Source organism: Martes martes (genome assembly GCF_963455335.1).
Source record: "Martes martes genome assembly, chromosome: 4".
Taxonomy (NCBI): domain Eukaryota; kingdom Metazoa; phylum Chordata; class Mammalia; order Carnivora; family Mustelidae; genus Martes; species Martes martes.
The window spans coordinates 37,048,402-37,067,064 of NC_137891.1; the positions used below are offsets into that span (position 1 = coordinate 37,048,402).

General features: G+C 44.8%; 1 protein-coding gene across 1 annotated transcript in view; it reads right to left on the reverse strand.

Moving 5' to 3' along the window:
* VPS13B (vacuolar protein sorting 13 homolog B) overlaps positions 1–18,663 on the reverse strand; it is a 611,735-nt gene that overhangs the window by 27,918 nt on the left and 565,154 nt on the right. Inside the window, exons 43-45 of the mRNA XM_080801635.1 lie at positions 16,640–16,923; positions 14,012–14,139; positions 13,569–13,768 (exon numbers count right to left, since the gene is read on the reverse strand). Of these exons, the coding sequence (XP_080657761.1) occupies positions 13,569–13,768; positions 14,012–14,139; positions 16,640–16,923 (612 nt within the window). The remainder of the gene's footprint in view (positions 1–13,568; positions 13,769–14,011; positions 14,140–16,639; positions 16,924–18,663) is intronic.

Genomic DNA, 18,663 nt, shown 5'->3' on the forward strand with positions numbered 1-18,663 from the left:
AGAGGAGAGGCTGCTTCTCTCTCTGCCTCTCACCCAACTCGTGTTCACACTCTCTCAAAAATATAAATGAAATCTTTTAAAATTTCTTTTCAGTGTAACAGTATTCATTGTTTTTGCACCACACCCAGTGCTCCATGCAATACATGCCCTCCCCACCACCTGGTTCCCCCAACCTCCCACCCCCCACCCCTTCAAAACCCTCAGGTTGTTTTTCAGTGTCCATAGTCTCTCATGGTTCTCCTCCCCATCCAATTTCCCTCAACTCCCTTCTCCTCTCCATCTCCCCATGTCCTCCATGTTATTTGTTATGCTCCACAAATAAGTGAAACCATATGACAACTGGCTCTCTCTGCTTGACTTATTTCACTCAGCATAATCTCTTCCAGTCCCGTCCATGTTGCTACAAAAGTTGGGTATTCGCCCTTTCTGTTGGAGGCATAATACTCCATAGTGTATACAGACCACATCTTCCTTATCCATTCGTCTGTTGAAGGGCATCTTGGTTCTTTCCACATTTTGGCGACCATGGCCATGGCTGCTATAAACATTGGGGTACAGATGGCCCTTCTTTTCAATACATCTGCATCTTTGGGGTAAATACCCAGTAATGCAATTGCAGGGTCATAGGGAAGATCTATTTTTAATTTCTTGAGGAATCTCCACACTGTTCTCCAAAGTGGCTGTACCAACTTGCATTCCCACCAACAGTGTAAGAGGGTTCCCCTTTCTCCACATCCTCTCCAGCATATGTTGTTTCCTGTCTTGCTAATTTTGGCCGTTCTAACTGGTGTAAGGTGGTATCTCAATGTGGTTTTAATTTGAGTCTCCCTAATGGCTAGTGGTGATGAACATATAAATGAACTCTTTAAAAAGAAAATGAACTTGACTTGGACAAAATCTAGAATGCAGTCAACTTAATAAATGGCCGAGGTCATGAATCTAAAACAAAACAGGTATTATTTAAAAAACACTCATATTTATCATTTTGTATGATATATAAAGTAAATCAATTGCTTTAAAAAAAAAAAGATTATTTGAGAGAGATCGAGAAAACCCATGGATGTGAGATAGGGAAGGACAGAGAGAGAGAGGGACAGAAGCAGACTTCCTGCTGACCGTGGAGCCTGAAGTGGGCTCAGCGTGAGACTCGAATCCACGACCCTGAGATCATGACCTGAATGGAAATCAAGAGTGGGATACTCAACTGGCTGAGCCGCCCAGGCGCCCTAAGTCAACTGCTTTTCTACTAGGTTTATAGACGTGAGATTATTCATTTGGCACAAACCTTTCTTTCTTTTTTTTTTTTTTTAAGATTATATTTATTTATTTGACAGACAGCAATCACAAGCAGGCAGAAAAGCAGGCAGAGAGAGAGGAAGGGAAGCAGGCTCCTGGCTGAGCAGAGAGCCCAATGCAGGGCTCGATCCCAGGATGCTGGGATCATGACCCGGGCTGAAGGCAGAGGCTTTAACCCACTGAGCCACCCAGGCGCCCCGGCACAAACCTTTCTAAGGCCCTGTGCTCCCATCTGTATTTCCCTCTCTCAGTGACTATAACTTAAGTGCATGTCCCAGGGTTTTAGGAGAGAACTATCAACCCTCAAAGGAGGGAAGGAGAGGCTCAAAAAGGGAAATATTGACTGCTCTGCTCAAACTGAAAGTCATCCTTAGGCATGATGAAATGAGGAAGGATACTGGTTCCTTCTAAGATAGGAAAGATAAATCAAGCTGATGGTTTTTGTTAACTGCCCAAGGGACTTTGAAGCAAGCAAATGGACTTAAACCTTTAAGGTACTTCTTCTCATCAAAAATCTGGACTCTGGAGAAAAATTTTTCTGGGTGTTCCTTCCACTCACCACTAAGAAAGGGAGAAACATGGACTTTTTAAGTTCATGTCTCATTTCCCGGGTAGAGAAGCAGCTCACAATGCCAAGCATTTTGTACAGCGGCAGCTCTAGGGATTAGGGAGTTAGGTATCTAACTGCCAGAGAAATTAGGCACCTGTATCTACCTCAGAAGTTTTAAAATAAATCCTTGTTTTGGTCTGATGGTCATTTAGTCATTCAACCAATTATTTGATACTTAAAGTGTTCTTACAAAGAGGAAGGCTCTGTATTAGGAATAGGGAAGTGTTTTTGTTTTGTTTTGTTTTTGTTTTTTAAAGATTTAGTTATTTATTTGAGAGAGAGAGAGCACATGAGGTGGGGGGCAGATGAAGAGTGAGGGAGAAGCAGATTCCCCGCTGAGTAGGGAGTCTGATGTGGTGCTCGATCTCACAACCCTGAGATCATCTCATGACCCTGAGATCATGACCTGGGCAGAAATCAAGAGTTGGACGCTTAACTGGTGGAGCCACCCTGCCCGAGAAGATCTAATCATACCCTCAAACTGCTCTCAGTTTAGCTGGTGAAAAAGCCAAGTACACAAATGATGGGATAATAACTAATGATTTTAGGGCAGAGATGTATAACAACTCCCTCTTTGTATATTAATCATCATGATCTCTGGATAAGCTTATGAGGACAATGGTTTTGTGTCCATTTTCTTCAGCACCTGATATGCAGTCAAGATCTGAATGGACATCATCTCAATGTAGCTGCTGGGGTAGAGACTTCCAGCGTCCACACGTACCAAGCTCCGTCCAGCACAAAGCAGGACTCTACCCCTCAGCTCCTTGCAGTTAGGTGTGGCCACGTGACTAAGTTCTGGCCAATGAGCTAAAGACAGAATTGACAAGCGTTACTTCTGAGCCAAAGCGTAAAAGAGCTAGTCTTCTTCCCCTGCTGTGGAGGATGAATATAGGCTCTATGCTCTAGATCGGTGGCAGGACAAATCCAATCCATGGCCTGTTAGTTGTAAATAAAGTTTTGTGGGGACATAGCTATGCTCCTTTATTTACATATTGTCTCTATGTAACAGCAGAGTGGACAAATTGGGACAGAGACTGTATTGCCTGTAAAACCGAAAATGCTTACTGAAGAAAAAGAAGAAACTTTTTGAAGAAAAAGCTTGTTGCTTCCTGGTCCAGCTGGTTATGGCAGACGGTTACACAGTCAAGGAGCTGCACACCCAGCTTCCAGGCCTTTGCTTGGTCCCTCCCGCTGATCCAGAGCTTGGCTGTGACCGCTGTCAGCAGACGGGATATCAGCAAATGAGAGGCAAGAAGCCTGATAAAGCTTGATCCCTGGGGTTTGCCCTCCTGCCAACCATGTGAAGAAGTCTGGTTTAGCCTCTCTAGAGAGGAAAGACCACATGGTGAGAGAGATGCCCAGACTTTCCAGCTGAACTCCTCCCTCTGCCAACTTCCAGCCGAACATAGCTGCTGAGTGATCCCAGGCTCATCCTGCAGAAAAATCACCCAAACAAACCTTCAGACTCATGAGATGTTCATCATTGTCAAGCCTCTAGGTTTGGGGGTGGCTTTTTATAGTGGGGCACACAGAAGGTGATGGAGATTCCATCAACCTGCATCCCTGAGTGACCATGGAAAGTAACTATGAGCCCTGGGCACACAGCATGAGCAAGCAGTAAATGCTAGGATTCAGAAAAGCCACAGAGCCTCACCCAGCTAACTGATATAATATCGATACTAGAAGTAGGGTTCCAGCAAAAACCTAAAATAGGAGTCCTTGCGTTAATGGTCAGGCAGTAAGAATTGATACTGGAAGATATTAAAGTGGCAATTCATGTTATAAAGTAGCAAGACATTTTTAGTTGTCTGAGATTACCTGGGAGGCAGATTATAAACCTAATCCATTTGTGCCTCCAGAAGATGAGGTTCGGGAACAAAACATTAGTAGTGTGTGTTGGCTGCTACTGGCTGTCTCTGGCAATGTATTCAAGAAGAGATGAGCTCAGATATCAGGAAAGAGTTGGCCAGTTGTTCAAGTGACTCAGAAGAAAGTTTAGCTTAAAAGTATACGTTTGCCACAGAAACTCTCTTAAATCTAGAGAGAGGCGAAGAAGCAAGATAGCACAGAAATATGCCTTGAAAAGGACCATGGGTGTGGTTATCAGTACACGAATCCTCGAGAATCAAATAGTTCTTGAGAAATGACTACGACCCAATAAACTCACAAGTCTAGACTGGAAGAGACTGATTGCTTGAAACTCAATACGAGCTTCAGATGGGATCGAGGAAGAGCTCTTGAGGGCAGATCCAGGGACTAGAAGAAAAATGGTAAGAAAGCAGTTCCAAGAATAGAAATAGGGCTCAGAGACTAGACCTTGCCCCAGGGTAGAAACCCCACAATTACGTGCTCAGAAAATTTTCAGAATTGTCACAGATAAGGGGCTGCAGTTACGTCTCTCTTTCTTCTCCTTTCCATTCTGGAGGGGTTATAATGGTTATCCTGTCTTGTAAAGTGCGGAGAGAGGGAGGAGACCACTGGCTCCCAGCTCTCCAGATGAAGGGAGTCCCACGCAGATTCAGAGTGTTGCTCAGGAGCACTGGATTTCCTGTGGGATGTGGTGACTGGATGGAGCCCCAGGGAGGCGATTTGTTTGTTTCACGTGTGGAAAAGGGACGATGACATGACTGATGACCGAGGGGGGTTTTCTGTTGTTGCTGCTGAGCTGTTACTGCCGAATGAGCGAGACTGTCCTGATCAGTGCCATCCCTTGTTTGTTCTTTCTTCACTTCACACTGGTGTGTGGGGGGATGGGAAGGAGGCTATCGGGCAACATATCATAGATTTGCTGCTCTGACCACTAAACCCTGGGAGGATACTCTGTATTTTGCTGTTTGTATCTGTTTGTGTCTGTTTACTCTGATCAAGTAAACTTTCTCTCATGACTGTGGGTATAAGAACACCATTCCAGGCCTATGTCCTGCCCTCCACTTACTATGTTGTCTTTTACCACAATTACAAGTAAGAAACACTTTAATAAACTTGTGCTTTTCTATGTATCCAGTTATCTTTATTAAAATGCCTATTAGATTTATGTCCAGCAAACAATATTTTTAAAAATGGTATCAACTTAATTTTACTAAGTTATTAAGTTATAAGGGGACACAGGAAATAAAAGGATGAATTCCTGAAAGTCTCTCTTTCTGGGTCTCCCTCTTTTTCCCTGCAGGTTCTATGTGGCAGTCCAGGGAAAATCTGGAGGGAGTCAGAAAACACCCCAGCACAGAAGCTGAGGTAGACTTTAATAATAGGTACAACTGTTACTAAAACTACCTCTGTACTCTCCTCCTCTAATATTTTACTCATTTCCTCTTCATCTGGGCTCCGACAGCCACAGGATCCACTTTGCTGGGCCTCCTCCCTTCCCAATTCTCTTTCTTTTACCTGACTCCTGTGCTCCTACCTCAGATTTTTACTTTCTTTCTGTGATGGGAAATTTTGTGTCAACCTGACTGGCCAGAGGGTGCCCAGGTTATGCGTTATTTCTGGATGTGTCTGTGAGGATGTTTCTGGATGGGCTTAGCATTTGAATCAGCAGACTCAGCAGACTGCCTTCCCCAATGTGGGGGGAAGTCTGTAGAGGGCCTGGACAGAACAAAAGGTGCAGGAAGGAATAATCTGCCCCCTTGTCCCCCTGCCTCACTGGTGAGCTAGGATATCTCATTTCATCTTCTCCTCGTGAATTTAGCTGCCTTGAACCATCAGCTGCCTTGGTTGTCAGGCCTTTGGACCCGGACTGAGTTACACCATGGCTTTCCTGGGTCTCCAGCCGGCAGATGGCAGACACTCAGCCTCCGTAAATAGATCTGCAGGTAATTAGCCATTCTATTTGTTCTGACCTTTGGCTAACATTTCTTTTTCATAAAAAATTTTACTCCCTATTTTGGGAAGGAATAAATTGAGAAGGTAGTATTCCTATCTCTAGGCGAAGTGACTTGTAAGAAAATATCTGAAGAGGGAAAGCCATGATGTGGACCAAGTCAAGACTTAGGCTTTGAAGGGGAGAAGAGAGTTCCATGTGTGCTATGGGGCCGGACGGACCCCTTACCTACAGAAGGAGTATGGAAGTAACATGCAGCCTGCTTGTCTCAGGTGGTGGCCTGTTTTAAGCAGTCTAGTGGCCGGGAGAGCCTTCTCTGGGCTGGACTCTGTGTTTTAGTAATTACTTGGGTGGTAGCTGTGGAGACCAAGTTGAAGGTGATGAGACTGACGACACAGAGGTCCTTTGAGGGGCTACTGCCAAACTCTGGGAGAGGGAAGATGGATAAAAGCCCTGAAGTAGGCCATGGTCACAGAGAGAAGGGGCAGATCCAGAGAAACTTCTGAGGACTTTCTGCCAGAACCTGGTGATTTACAGGATGTGTGGGGGCAGGAGAAAGAGGGAAAGGAAGGCATTGGGGTACAGTAGGAAAAGTATAGGCTCAGGAAGCCTGACAGCTGGAGTTTGGATCCCAGGCCACTTGCTTTGTGAAAGGTGACCTCCCTGGGCTTCAGATAGTATCTGCCTTTAAGGAATGTGGCAGGGACTAAAGATAATATTTGTAGAGTGCTTGACATAAAGCAGGAATTCAATACAAATTTACAGAAATCTTATTTAAGGTTTTTATAGTGGGAAGTAGTGACTCTAAGAGAAGCTGGCTTAGGGAATGGAAAATGATCACTTTGGTTTCAGACATGCTGGGTTTGAGGTGCTTGTGAGTTTCAGGCGCACATGTCTGGTGGTTGGTGAAGAACACAGACTTGGAAGCTTAGGAGAGATGCAGGGGCCAGAGATGGATCCGAGTGACTGGATGATAGCTGGTAGCTAAAGAGTGCGAGTTGATCTCCGAGAGGAAAGAAAGGTAGACAAATTTCTAAAATGATCAATTCCTAAAGTGAGAAAAGGTTGGATAAGGGCAAAAACAAAATAGCGATGTTCAGAGTATAAGTCTTCCCTCTGTATAGCTGCTGAAAAATATTTAGGGGAATCCCTAATCCCAAGTATCTTTAAGAGCAGGTGTGACTCAGCTGGAACAAACTGTAGACACATAGAAGACTCTAGACCAGAGCACTTGGCAGATGTGCAGAAGTGGGTACCAACTAGCTCATGTCTGTTCTGGCCTTGATATGGGATGTAGGGGAAGGTGAGGGAAGTAAACAAAAAGCCAAAATAGCTTTACTGCAAGTTTTAGAAATCAGATACTCCCTTGGGCTGATAAGTCTTCTATGTAAAGGTCCCTGGACAGAGGCTGAGGGTATATCAGAAAATGATCACATGCTCTTCAAGCGTTAGTTCTCAGGGTTATTCCCTCTGTCTGATCTGCACCAAGTGGACTGATTACATTGCTTGAGTCTTGGCTCATCAAGGCATTTAGCAAAGTGTCATGATAACCTTGTAAGCAAGATAAGAAACACCTTAAACAGTATGGCTTAAAAAACATTTTCAGGTGCATTTTCTTATTTAAGAAATGTGGGTCAGATGACTGTGCATTTTGAGGTGTTAGTGGCTGACTGAACCCACGCATTCAGGAGGTATCTAGTGACTCACCATGGCCTGCAGACCTTGGACTTGTCCTGTTCGACATATTTATTAATGACTCGGACGAACACGTAGAATGCATGCTTACCACATCTATAGATGACATAAAGCTACCAACGATACTTAATATGTTGGATGACAGCATCACAAATTTTTTTTTAAGTGATTTCAACAAGCTGGACCAGGCCAATAGCAACAAGATTTAATTTATTGGGGATAAATGCAAAGTCCTGTCACTGGGTTCAAAAAGTCAACTGTATAGCGAGTCATATGATAAAGACCTGGGGGATGTGGTTGACCACAAGTTCAATAATAACAAACAGTCTAAACTTGTTAATAAAAAGCTAACTCAATCTTCCACTTTATTAATGGAAGCACAGGGAGGTAATAGCTGGTTAGACCACATTTGGAATAGTATGTATAATTCTGGCTGCCAGATTTTTAAAAGGGAACATAACACACTAGTGTATTCAGACAAGGGTAACTGTGGTGATGGGTCTGGAAATCACATTTACTGAAGGAATGATTCAAGGAACCAGCAATGTTTGGCCTGGATAAGGGAACACTTAGAGAAGATGTTGAGGCGGCCTTCAAATAATTGTAGTGTTGCTATATTAGAGGGGAAGTAAACAATCTGTGATGCCCCAGAGGGTAAAACAAGGATGAAGGAGTGGATGCCACGGAGGGAGGATTTTCAGCTCGACACGGGCAGAAACTTTCCTATAGTCACTGCTGGAATGAAACCGAGCCAGAAGACTGAAGGGAGATGGCATGGGAGGGACTCTTGCCCTGGGTAGAGGGGAAAGTAGAAAACCTCTTCTAACACGTGCTTTCATGAACCTTCAGGTAGCAATATCTGTAGCCAGGGCTGGACTCCAAAGGACAGACTGTGACCTCCACTTGGTGCAGGAAAAACAAGACTGGGTCACATGTAGGCAGATCCCGGTTCCAGCCTGATCCTGCTTAGTTATAAACCACCTAGCTGATTACTCTTTAAGTCTCAATCCTCTCATCAGGAAAAGAAACACACAAATTATTGCCCTAATGATCCTAGAATTTTTGCCGTGATCAAAGGCTCTGTCTTGGGACTTATACCACTTGACTGGATTTATTTACTTCTGCTCAGGTCCTTGGAGCAGGAGTAAGGCCTTGTCCAGGGCAAAGGGTTTGGCCCTGGATAGTTTCTCCATTAAACTTGCCAAATAAATGAACGGAAGAATAGAGACTGTGATGTGCGAGTACTTTGTAAATGGCAGAGAGCTACAGAAACATGAAGGACTGTTACTCCGCCTCTTCTACACACATGGAAAAGAAAACCCTGGCGATGCTGACTCCACCGAACACTTCTGCTAAGCGTCAAAGATCGTGAGAATTTACTGGATCTTTTTAGAAGAAAACTCACCTGCAAACCTTCTGGGGTTTTTACGGCTCATTTTTCTTTGCTGTTTCAATGGCTCAGAAATTGCTTTTCATAAACAAGTCAAAGACTTTCCATGGCTCTTAAGATAAAAACCTAAATCCTTGGTTGCAGATACTGAATCTGGCCGGTTTGGCCTTGAACTGCCTCACTGGTCCCTGTCCTGGCCCCTTTTCCTTCATCTGGCACTCTGGCCACACTGGCATTTAGATCCCTGAAGGGACCAGGCTCCGTGTCTGAGCACAGAAGCTTCAAACATGTAGCTTTCTCCGCCCAGAAAAAATGTCCCACTTTCTTGTCTACTTCATGCCTGTTCAATCTGAAGTACGAGATCCTTTACTGGAGAGGTTCTTCTTAACCTCGCAAGCTCGTCTGCTGGACATCCTAGCAGGACCACTGACCTTCCCTTCACAGTTGCCCCCAGAGTTCCCAACAAGACAGCCTTGGGAGCACTTGCTTATTATTTGTCTCCCCAACGTGTCTTCCTGATGGGATCAAAACTGTGACTTAAAATGGTCCACATAAGCTCATTTTTTTATGTCTTTACTTATTTATTCAGAATCTAGAGATGTTTCCCCCAGAGTCAGGCTCACACCTGCTAAAAAGTTAAGGCTAAGAGCACCCACTGCTGCTTCGGGACCTCTGGTGAGTAACCAGGGAATGTCTTCTAGCCACATGTCAGCTAGTAACACAGCCCAGGAAAATCCACACCAAGAATGGTCAGAATTTTACGGCCTACACACCATCAGATTTCCCAGGAACTCCTGATCCAAAGAACACCTCTTTGTGTGATTATAAACTTATTATAAACTTACTTTCTGCCTGCCCCTGTCATATTCCATCTCAAAAGTATAGGACATGACACTGTCTTGTTTCCAGAGCTGAGGCAAGGGGTGATCACTGGCAAAAGCTAAAGGAGTTGTCTTCCTTGAGGCAGATTGGTGATTTTACGGTGTTTTTACGGTCTTTTTATCCTGCCTTTTTTTTTTTTTTTAAAGATTTTCTTTATTTATTTGTCAGAGAGATAGAGAGAGTACAGGCAGGCAGAGTGGCAGGCAGAGGCAGAGGGAGAAGCAGGCTCCCTGCGGAGCAAGGAGCCTGATGTGGGACTCGATCCCAGGATGCTGGGATCATGACCTGAGCCGAAGGCAGCAACTTAACCAAATGAGCCTCCCAGGAGCCCCTATCTTGCTTTTTTTTTTTTTTTTTTAAGATTTTATTTATTTATTTGACAGAGATCACAAGTAGGCAGAGAGGCAGGCAGAGAGAGAGGAGGAAGCAGGCTCCCCGCTGAGCAGAGAGCCCGATGTGGGGCTCGATCCCAGGACCCCGGCATCATGACCTGAGTCGAAGACAGAGGCTTTAACCCACTGAGCCACCCAGGCGCCCCTCTATCTTGCTTTTTAAGGTAAGCTTTGAAATTTGCATCATGGGCCTCAGACCCAAGGCTGAGGAAAGGCTCCTGGAAAATGAACTCACTTCTACAGAAGGGCTGCTTCCTTTCATCAGAGGACACAGCTCCCTTCACTCCCTAGTGATTTATATGTGCTGGTGTATTCCTGAGATGTCGGTGAGGCTCTGAAACACATCTTCCTGCGGAGTAGGAAGCGAACCGCGGTCTGCTGGACATATGGCACACAGCTCCTCAAAGATTAATGGGAACATGAGCCTTTGCTGGGTCCTCAGACCAGGGATGATAAGGGTGTTGGAAAGAGTACCTCCTCCTAGCTTTGAAGTATCTGTGACTACAAAGGTTTGAGGAAATTTAGAGTGAATGGGAATCCCTGAAATAAGGTTTGGCAGGCAGAAGGCCTGTTGTCAAGAATTCCCTAGACATAGAGAAGCAAGCAAGGTTTGAAAAATTCTTCAAACCAACGCAGAGGAGTTCAGGAACCCTTGGGAAGCTTGCAATCTTTATTTTGTATGTTAATGAGACCAGGAGCATCTCCGGGGCTGCGCAGATCTAGCAGATTCTCAGTGTGCAGCCCATGAGTGCCGCGGACAGAAACCACACCCCTCTAGGGTGGGGACCACTACAAACGCAGGTCTCCAAGGTGAATGTGGCAGGGGCGGGGGGGGGGGGGGGGGAGGGGGGGGCAGCGAGGCTCAGCTAGTCCTGCACCAGTCCCTGGCTGCATCCTTGGCCTGGTTCTGCTGCTAACTCACTCCCCCCAGGCCCCCAGCCCTTTCCCTCTCCCTCTCAGCAGGTGATTTACTCCGTACCTCACAAACTTCAGTCCTCAGTCCATCAGTTCCCTCAATGTCCCGGTCCCTCCCTCAAAACAGCTCTCCCTAACCTCTGCCCACCTCTTTTCTGCAGGCAGAGAAGAGGACGAGATCCTCCTGTTCCAGCACAACCTCATTCATGGGGCCCTGGACTTGTCTCCCGGGCACTCCTCACTGTCCTCTCCACTTCTCCTTGACTGCCTCCACCCCTGCAGCGCAGAGACCAGCTTCCCCATCTCTGACCTCCTTTGCTGCACAGCCCCACTCCTGGAAAAAACAATTCTCACATGTTCTTCCACTCCCTCCCTTCCGCTCACTCTGAACTTGTCATTTCCAATTGCTACCTTGCTTCCCTCCTTCCACCACCTTCCAGCCTGTCAACTTTGTCCCTCAGGGGCTCTCTGTCTCCCCTGCCCGGTGGTCCTCTTGCCACTCTGTCTCTTCCTCTCCGTCTCTTTTGCTGCTCTGCACTGACACACTGGCCTTTCCCCAGGCTAGACCCGGGGCTCTCATGCCCTCCTTCACACCATCTCTCTCGCCTAGTCTCACCTTCTCATTCATTCATTCATTCATTCGGTCCTTCATTTACTGATTTGATATTTACTCTTACTGTGCCGACAGGCACTCTCCCACAGGCCGAGGATGAATTAGGCAGGTATCGGACCGCCAGGAAATCTAACTTGGTAGGAAATCACTTAAAGAAATATCTACAGAGGCGCCTGGGTGGCTCAGTCAGTTGCAGTCCTGGGATTGAGCCCCTCATCAGCGGGGGCTCAGCGGGGAGTCTGTTTCTCCCTCTGCTCCTCTTACCCCCTCACCCCTGGCTCAGGCTTGCTCTTGCTCTCTCTCTCAAATACATAAAATCTTTAAAAAAAATGCAATTCAATGTTACAAGTGTTATATGAACAAATGGGGGGCCTATAGTGGGGAGGAGACTTTACAGTTGGGGGAAGAGAGAGAGTCTGTCAGGAAATGAGAAAGAATGTGCCAGCTGGGGAATCCCAGTGTTCAGGAATCCCAGGTGGGGAAGTAGGATTCATAGCATAGTGGTATGGAGCAGTGCTTTGGAGTCAGGCAGGTCTGGATCAAATCCCAGTCCCTTCTCTAGTAATGCCAGGGTATTAGGCTGTGTTACTTCTGGAGGTCTCAGTTTTCACTCGTGTAACATGGAGACCATTGGCCTGTCTCTTACAGCTACATAGGGATAGAGAGGAATGAATGGCAAGAGCTCAGCATGATGCCTGGCGTGCAGTAAACGATTATTAAATGATAATCATTATTACAGTAAATATATTTGTAACTTTAATAGGTGTCTTGTAACCATTACCATGAATGGGACCTACAAATGAATGAATAGGTGTAGAAGACCTTTAACAAAGTACGGCAGAGATCGCTCAGCCCTAAAATGGAAGAAAGCAGCATCACACGCCATGACACGGACCAACACCAAAGACACTAACTACGCTGAGTGAAATGAGCCGGCACGGCAGGACGCATGTGGTGTGGTTCCACTCACAGGTGGTGCCTTGAACCTGACAAGCTCAGAGCGCCAAGGATAGCTGTGGTCCCCGGGGGCTGAGCGGAGGGAGGATGGACTAGAGGATAGACCAGAGAGTAGTGATTGCTATATAATAGTGAGTTTTTTGTTATACACCGAAAGATGGCAAATTTTAAGTATAGGAGACATGAAATACTAGGTTCATACGCCATTTTCAACAAAAATAAACCACCACCAACACGGAGAGCAAGACAGACAAATTGGGACATTTATCTGTTCCAGGTTTTTAAACTGTACTTATATTTGCAGACTGTTATGTACTTTTAGCAAAAATATGTCTATTTTTAAATTAAGTTTTTAAATTTTCTAAAGAGGGGATGAATCTAGGGCTACCATTATGATTTTCCTAAAATCTGGACAGTAGGACTACCCTCTACGTAGAGAAGTCTAATAATGTTATTTCATTCTTGACCTTGGATTAGACCCAACAGGGGCTTGCCTTTACGAAGTGCTCCTTGCTGGTTAGCAGTTGTAAGTACATTTGGGAAACACAGATTGTATCTGAGAATTTATAACCTAATGAGAATGGAAAAATGGATACACATGCGTCCTCACACAGGGACAAGAAGTGCAGCATTTGGAAAAGTCTGTTTAAAAACAGACAAGCATGGGGGCACCTGGGTGGCTCAGTTGGTTAAGCGGCTGCCTTCGGCTCAGGTCATGATTCCAGGGTCCTGGGATCCAGCCCCGCATTGGGCTCTCTGCTCAGCGGGGAACCTCCTTTTCTCTCTCCCTCTGCCTGCCACTCTGCTTACTTGGGCTCTCTCTCTATCTCTCTGTCAAATAAATAAATAAAATCTTTTAAAAAAAATGAACAAACAAAAAAACCAAAAAGAAAACAAACCCCAAAAACCAAAACCAAAAAACCAGACAAGCATGGAAGCCTTAGAAAAGGGAATCTGTGTTTGGGCCATGGCAGGAAGATGCGTAGCTCACTGACCTGTGTCCCCTGGTTGTTGATGTCGATGGCATCACTCCACTCACTTGTTATGTCCTCTAGAGATTCCACTCTCAGGAAGAGGCTGGGAAGTAAGTCTTTGGTCTTGCAGTCTGGATAACTGGAAATCTGATGATACAGTTCATGATGAATTGAGCACTCAGAAGGAATTCTTCTGCAATAAACCTCAAACTTTGGAATATCTGAAATTTAAAAAAAAAAGGCATATGAAGACTTAGGCCTTGAAGACAAAGACAAAGAGATATTAAACATAATGCAGCAGGAGAAACTTCTGGAAGAGGGACGAATGATACATTTATTTAAACATTCTTCACAGGATCACAGGTAGCTACTGAATTAAAAACCTCCGGAAAAAATAAATAAATAAAAACCTCCAGAAAGAATACAGGTTTAATATTAGTTAAATTCAATGCGACAAAATATACCTTTGATATTTTCCTTTATAAGGATTGTTACTGGACATCTGTTGTGGAAAATTATTCGAGGACTAGGGTCTTCAGAGAGGGTTAAGTAAGTCACTCCACAGTGTTCTTGATATGTCAGCACTACTGCCCTAGAATGAAATCAAATCAAATGACAGAAGTGGTTTAGAAAAAGATGAATGCTTACTCTCCTGGTACGTGTTTATTCAGATTTGTAACATTCACCACTCCACAACATCTTCTCTTTTACCCACCAGAGGAAATGTTTCCAGAGGAAGGAGCCCATCCTCTCATCCATTAACCATCATACGCTAGTTATAGCTTTACCGATTTTTTTTTCACGGCAATGTTAGCACATGATTATCATAAAATATTCAAAGACGTAAAAAAATATTTAAAAGGGAAAAAACATAACTTCTACCACTTAGAATTAGAGCTAATCTTGCACTAATAACCCTGCTTTCTGCTCTGCTTTCCTCTGGGCAAATGTGCCTTAAACTCTTCACATAGAGTCCCTTCCTCCTCAACAGTGCCTGGTAAGTCTTGGCAAGAGAGGAGCTGATGTGCTTTTAGAAGGAGTGCCAGAGAATCTGGGTCCTTGCTCTTTTTATATTCTAAAAGTAGGTAGGCTCATGATCCCTGCTGTCAATTTGCACAACATTGTCGAACTTTACATGATTTCCACTTTGACTACCAAGAGCAAAACTGTCTTAATTGGCTTTGGAAAAACGGCTGTGTGGGCATAGGCTGCGCTCAGCAATGGAGACACTGAAATTTTCCAGTTTACACCACAGACGACCAAACAACATTTCATATCAAAACAGGAAAAAAAAAATCTTCTCTGCAGTTTAAATTGCATGGACTGATCAAATTAACCAAAGGAATTAGATATTTGCCAAAGGTGGCCCTTAGTTTATACGGATGGAGAGGGGTGGACAGTGCACTGAAGAATTTCTCATTTGCCATTTTTCCTGTTCACTGGTGTGAGTCCTCCCCAAAGACCGTATTTGTCTGAAATGCCGAAGTGAACCGTCCATTAGCATTTGGGGAAATCATATTAATAACACCATCAGGGGCACCTGGGTGGCTCAGTGTGTTAAAGCCTCTGCCTTCAGCTCGGGTCATGATCCCAGGGTCCTCGGATTGAGCCCTGCATCGGGCTCTCTGCTCAGCAGGGAGCCTGCTTACCTCCCTCTCTCTCTCTGCCTGACTCTCTGCCTACTTGTGATCTCTGTCTATCAAATAAATAAATAAAATCTTTAAAAAAAAATAACACCATCAAATGTGCAGGGTCAGAGTGAGGGGAGGACAGAGACAGGAGGAGATGGGGCTGTAGAAAGTGAATTCACTTGCAGAGTACAGGCCTTGGATGCATACCAAAGTTCTTTTCCCAGCCTAATTTTGAAAGAGCTGGGGCAAGCCAACCTCAGAGAATTTCTTCTTGCTAGCCAAGAAAGCTGGGGGCCAGGACTAACATATGGTATTTTCAATCGAATATCTAGTTTGGTATTCATAGATAAGATTAAATTATATTAATAAAATCATGTCTTACAATTCCTAGAATTTTAAACATCAATCCCAAATGCAATTTTATTTAAGATTTTGCCTTTCTGTTTTAAAAATAAATTTTGTTTTCTCGACATAAGTTCATATCGCTTTCAAAAATGCTTCCTTAAACTCACCACACTTAACTTCTCCAGCCGGAATATAAATATAACCACTCCTCTCCAGGATCAGGGGATGAAAAGTGTTTATAAAATCAGGGATATTCCTGAATGCTGTGAAAGACGAAGGAATGTGTGTAGGGAGCAGGGACTCACTATTATGGATGACATGAATTAGGAAGTTATCTTTTAAACTATGACTACTAGAAATCTCTGTAGACATCAAAAAGTTGGGGGAACTAAAGTCTCAAAGTCTGCAAATTCTCAATCATGGGAAGAAGGCACCTCTGGTAAGATCACAGTATATGTTCTTTTGTCCTTTTTACATATACTATAAATAAGTTATTCCTGACAGCTACAGAAGGAACGTACTGCATGCAAGACAACCACAGACTAAAAGTCCAGTATGCACAAACCATTACATGTCTCCGGCTAGATTCTGTGGTTGTTATTTGCATAATTGGTAATCGGTAATTGGAGCAACTTGCGTGCAGGAACAACCACAGAACAGAGTCTTCTGTGACTTGTGTTTATCTAAGTTATCTCTCTTAATGGCTTTTAAAGAAAAATTCCATTTTGAAGTCGATGTAAAATATGGCAAAGGAGAAATGTTTTCCAACTTGCCTCCCTCATATTTTAACCCTTGACAGAGGCTAAGAAGTGCTCATGGAAGGCGATCTTTTCCTCGTGATGTGTTGCCACCAATCTATAGGACAAACACTATCATTTCCCCCCCCCAGGATAAGCTGCATCAGCAGTAGGGGAAAAATCTCATGGTAGGACACCGGGCCAACCCACATGTGATCACAGCATTTGCCCAGTTGTGTACAATGTCTAGAAGTCATGAAAAATAAAAGTAAAACCTAGTTTTACATCCGGGGAGCTCTGTAGCCGTTCCTCTGTCCCTCCCAGCACCTGGACAAAGAGCCGCATCGACAAGCAAAGAAGGGCATTCACACAGATGTACCTGGTGCAGAAGCCATTGTCCCCACGGTTTCCGAAGGGCACTGCTACGCTCTGTCTGGGAAACTCTTGTCTAACTATGGCCGGCAGGCTCCAGCATGGGGAGCTGGAGGCACCTGCCGCAGGAGAAAAGGCCAACAAGATCTGTTTCTGAAGCAAGGATGTGTCCAGTGGGGACTGGCTGACATCAGGCATTAAGTCCCAGCAAGGAAGGGAGCTGGATGTCACAGCAGACTGCTCTCCGCCTGGGCAAATGCTGAAAGTAGCACTGTCTGGAACATGAAAATACTGAAAAAAAGAAAAAGACAATGCTGAGATAGCATAGCGGCTACAGCAACGGAGAGAATTTAAGCTTTTGAAGGCACAGCTTCTAAGAAACCATAACCGTGGATTCTCAGGAGGTAGCCAAGTAGGGCACTCGGGCATGTTAGAATCCCAGGCCCACGAGAAAGCCCTAATGAGACCATTACAAGCAGTGGGAACAGGGTCTGCTTTTCTAGACATAATGAAACATGATAAGACCGGGGCGATTTAGAAGGTGATGCAAAGTTCTCAATGTCCCCCAGGTACTGCAAAAATCCAGATGTCGTAAGGGGAGACATGCCATGTGCTAGAGAGGGAGTCCTCTTGGATAGGGATGGCCAAACAGAAAGGGTGAGCCCTGAGAGGCCTTGGGCAGAAAAGAGCTGATGAGCTGAGAGCTCAGAAAGTAATTTTTGTGTAAGGCTTATCCTGAGGGAGGAGGAAACTCTGACCCCAACCCTCAGTTGAAATTCCACAGAGTTTCTGGCACAGTAGAGAGTCTTGGGGTTTCAGACTTAAAAAGGACCTTTAGAGATACTTTATTTAAAACTCCCTCTTTCACATCTGAGGAAGCTGCTTTCCAGAGAACTGATAACTTGTCCAACATCACAGAGATGGTGAGTGGCAAAGCCCAGCCAGAGCCCGGCTTCCTGCTTCCTATCCCACTATCCCACATGGTGTTCCTGAGAGGCCAGGGATTACCATGTCTTTAAAGAAGTTCCCACACCTGCCTGAAGCAGGGTAGGGTTGACAGAGGGGACACTCCCCAGCTGCCCAGAAGAACCTGGGCCTTCCCTTTGTCTTCAGGAAGCTGAGGTAAGTTCATTGTGATGCTCGTGGTGTGGCTGCTGCTGGGTACCACCTTTCCTGAGTGCCTTGCCTGTTTACTCACATTATCTCATTTAATTGCCAGCAAACCCCTGCAAGGAATGTGAAATTATGCCTATTTTCAGATGAAGAAGTGTCAGCATGGAAATCCCTGACCCAATGTCTCAGAAAGCCCTAGGGTGGGAAGAAGCAGGAGAATTATCTGCACATATGCTGATTCTCTTGCCAAATCCTCACCTAAAATGTGAACATTGTTGACCTGTACTTCCCAGCTGGGGACTTCTGGTCACCCAGTTATTCTATCAGTACTTCGATGAACCAAGATGAAATTCTACAATTCTGACATTTTTGGCAATACCATAATGCACTGTGAGCTTAGAAGAATAAGACTTTCATCCCTTTTTATTGTTCTAATGTAATTTTTAGGAGCTGAAAGGGATAAAAATAAACGCAGACAGAGGTAAAGAAAGAAATATGTTCCTATGTGATCGTTTCAATAGCATAAAACAATAGCAGACCACTTAGCATATTACGTGTTTAAGTCCTTTTAAAAGATCTCCTTACTCTCCCAAAACATAAGTGTTCATTTTAATTGTATAAAGAAGTGAATCAAAAAAACCCTCTTGGATTCATTTCCTGCATATTCTGCCAGCGAGATGTCCACATAAATGAGCAGGGACATTTTCACAGTTACTCTCCTCGTGGGCAGAGAACTCTGGGCTCCTAGACCCTGGCTCTGCGGAGCCAAGCCTCTGACCACATGGCTCCTCTCGTCCCCGCAGCCTGGGAGGCAGATGGTCTTTTCCATGAGCCCCAGGAGCTGGTCCTCAGGCCCCATCCTTGCTGGGGGCGGGCTCTGAGTTTGTGAGCGTGCTGGAAGTGTGTGCTGCAGCCCCG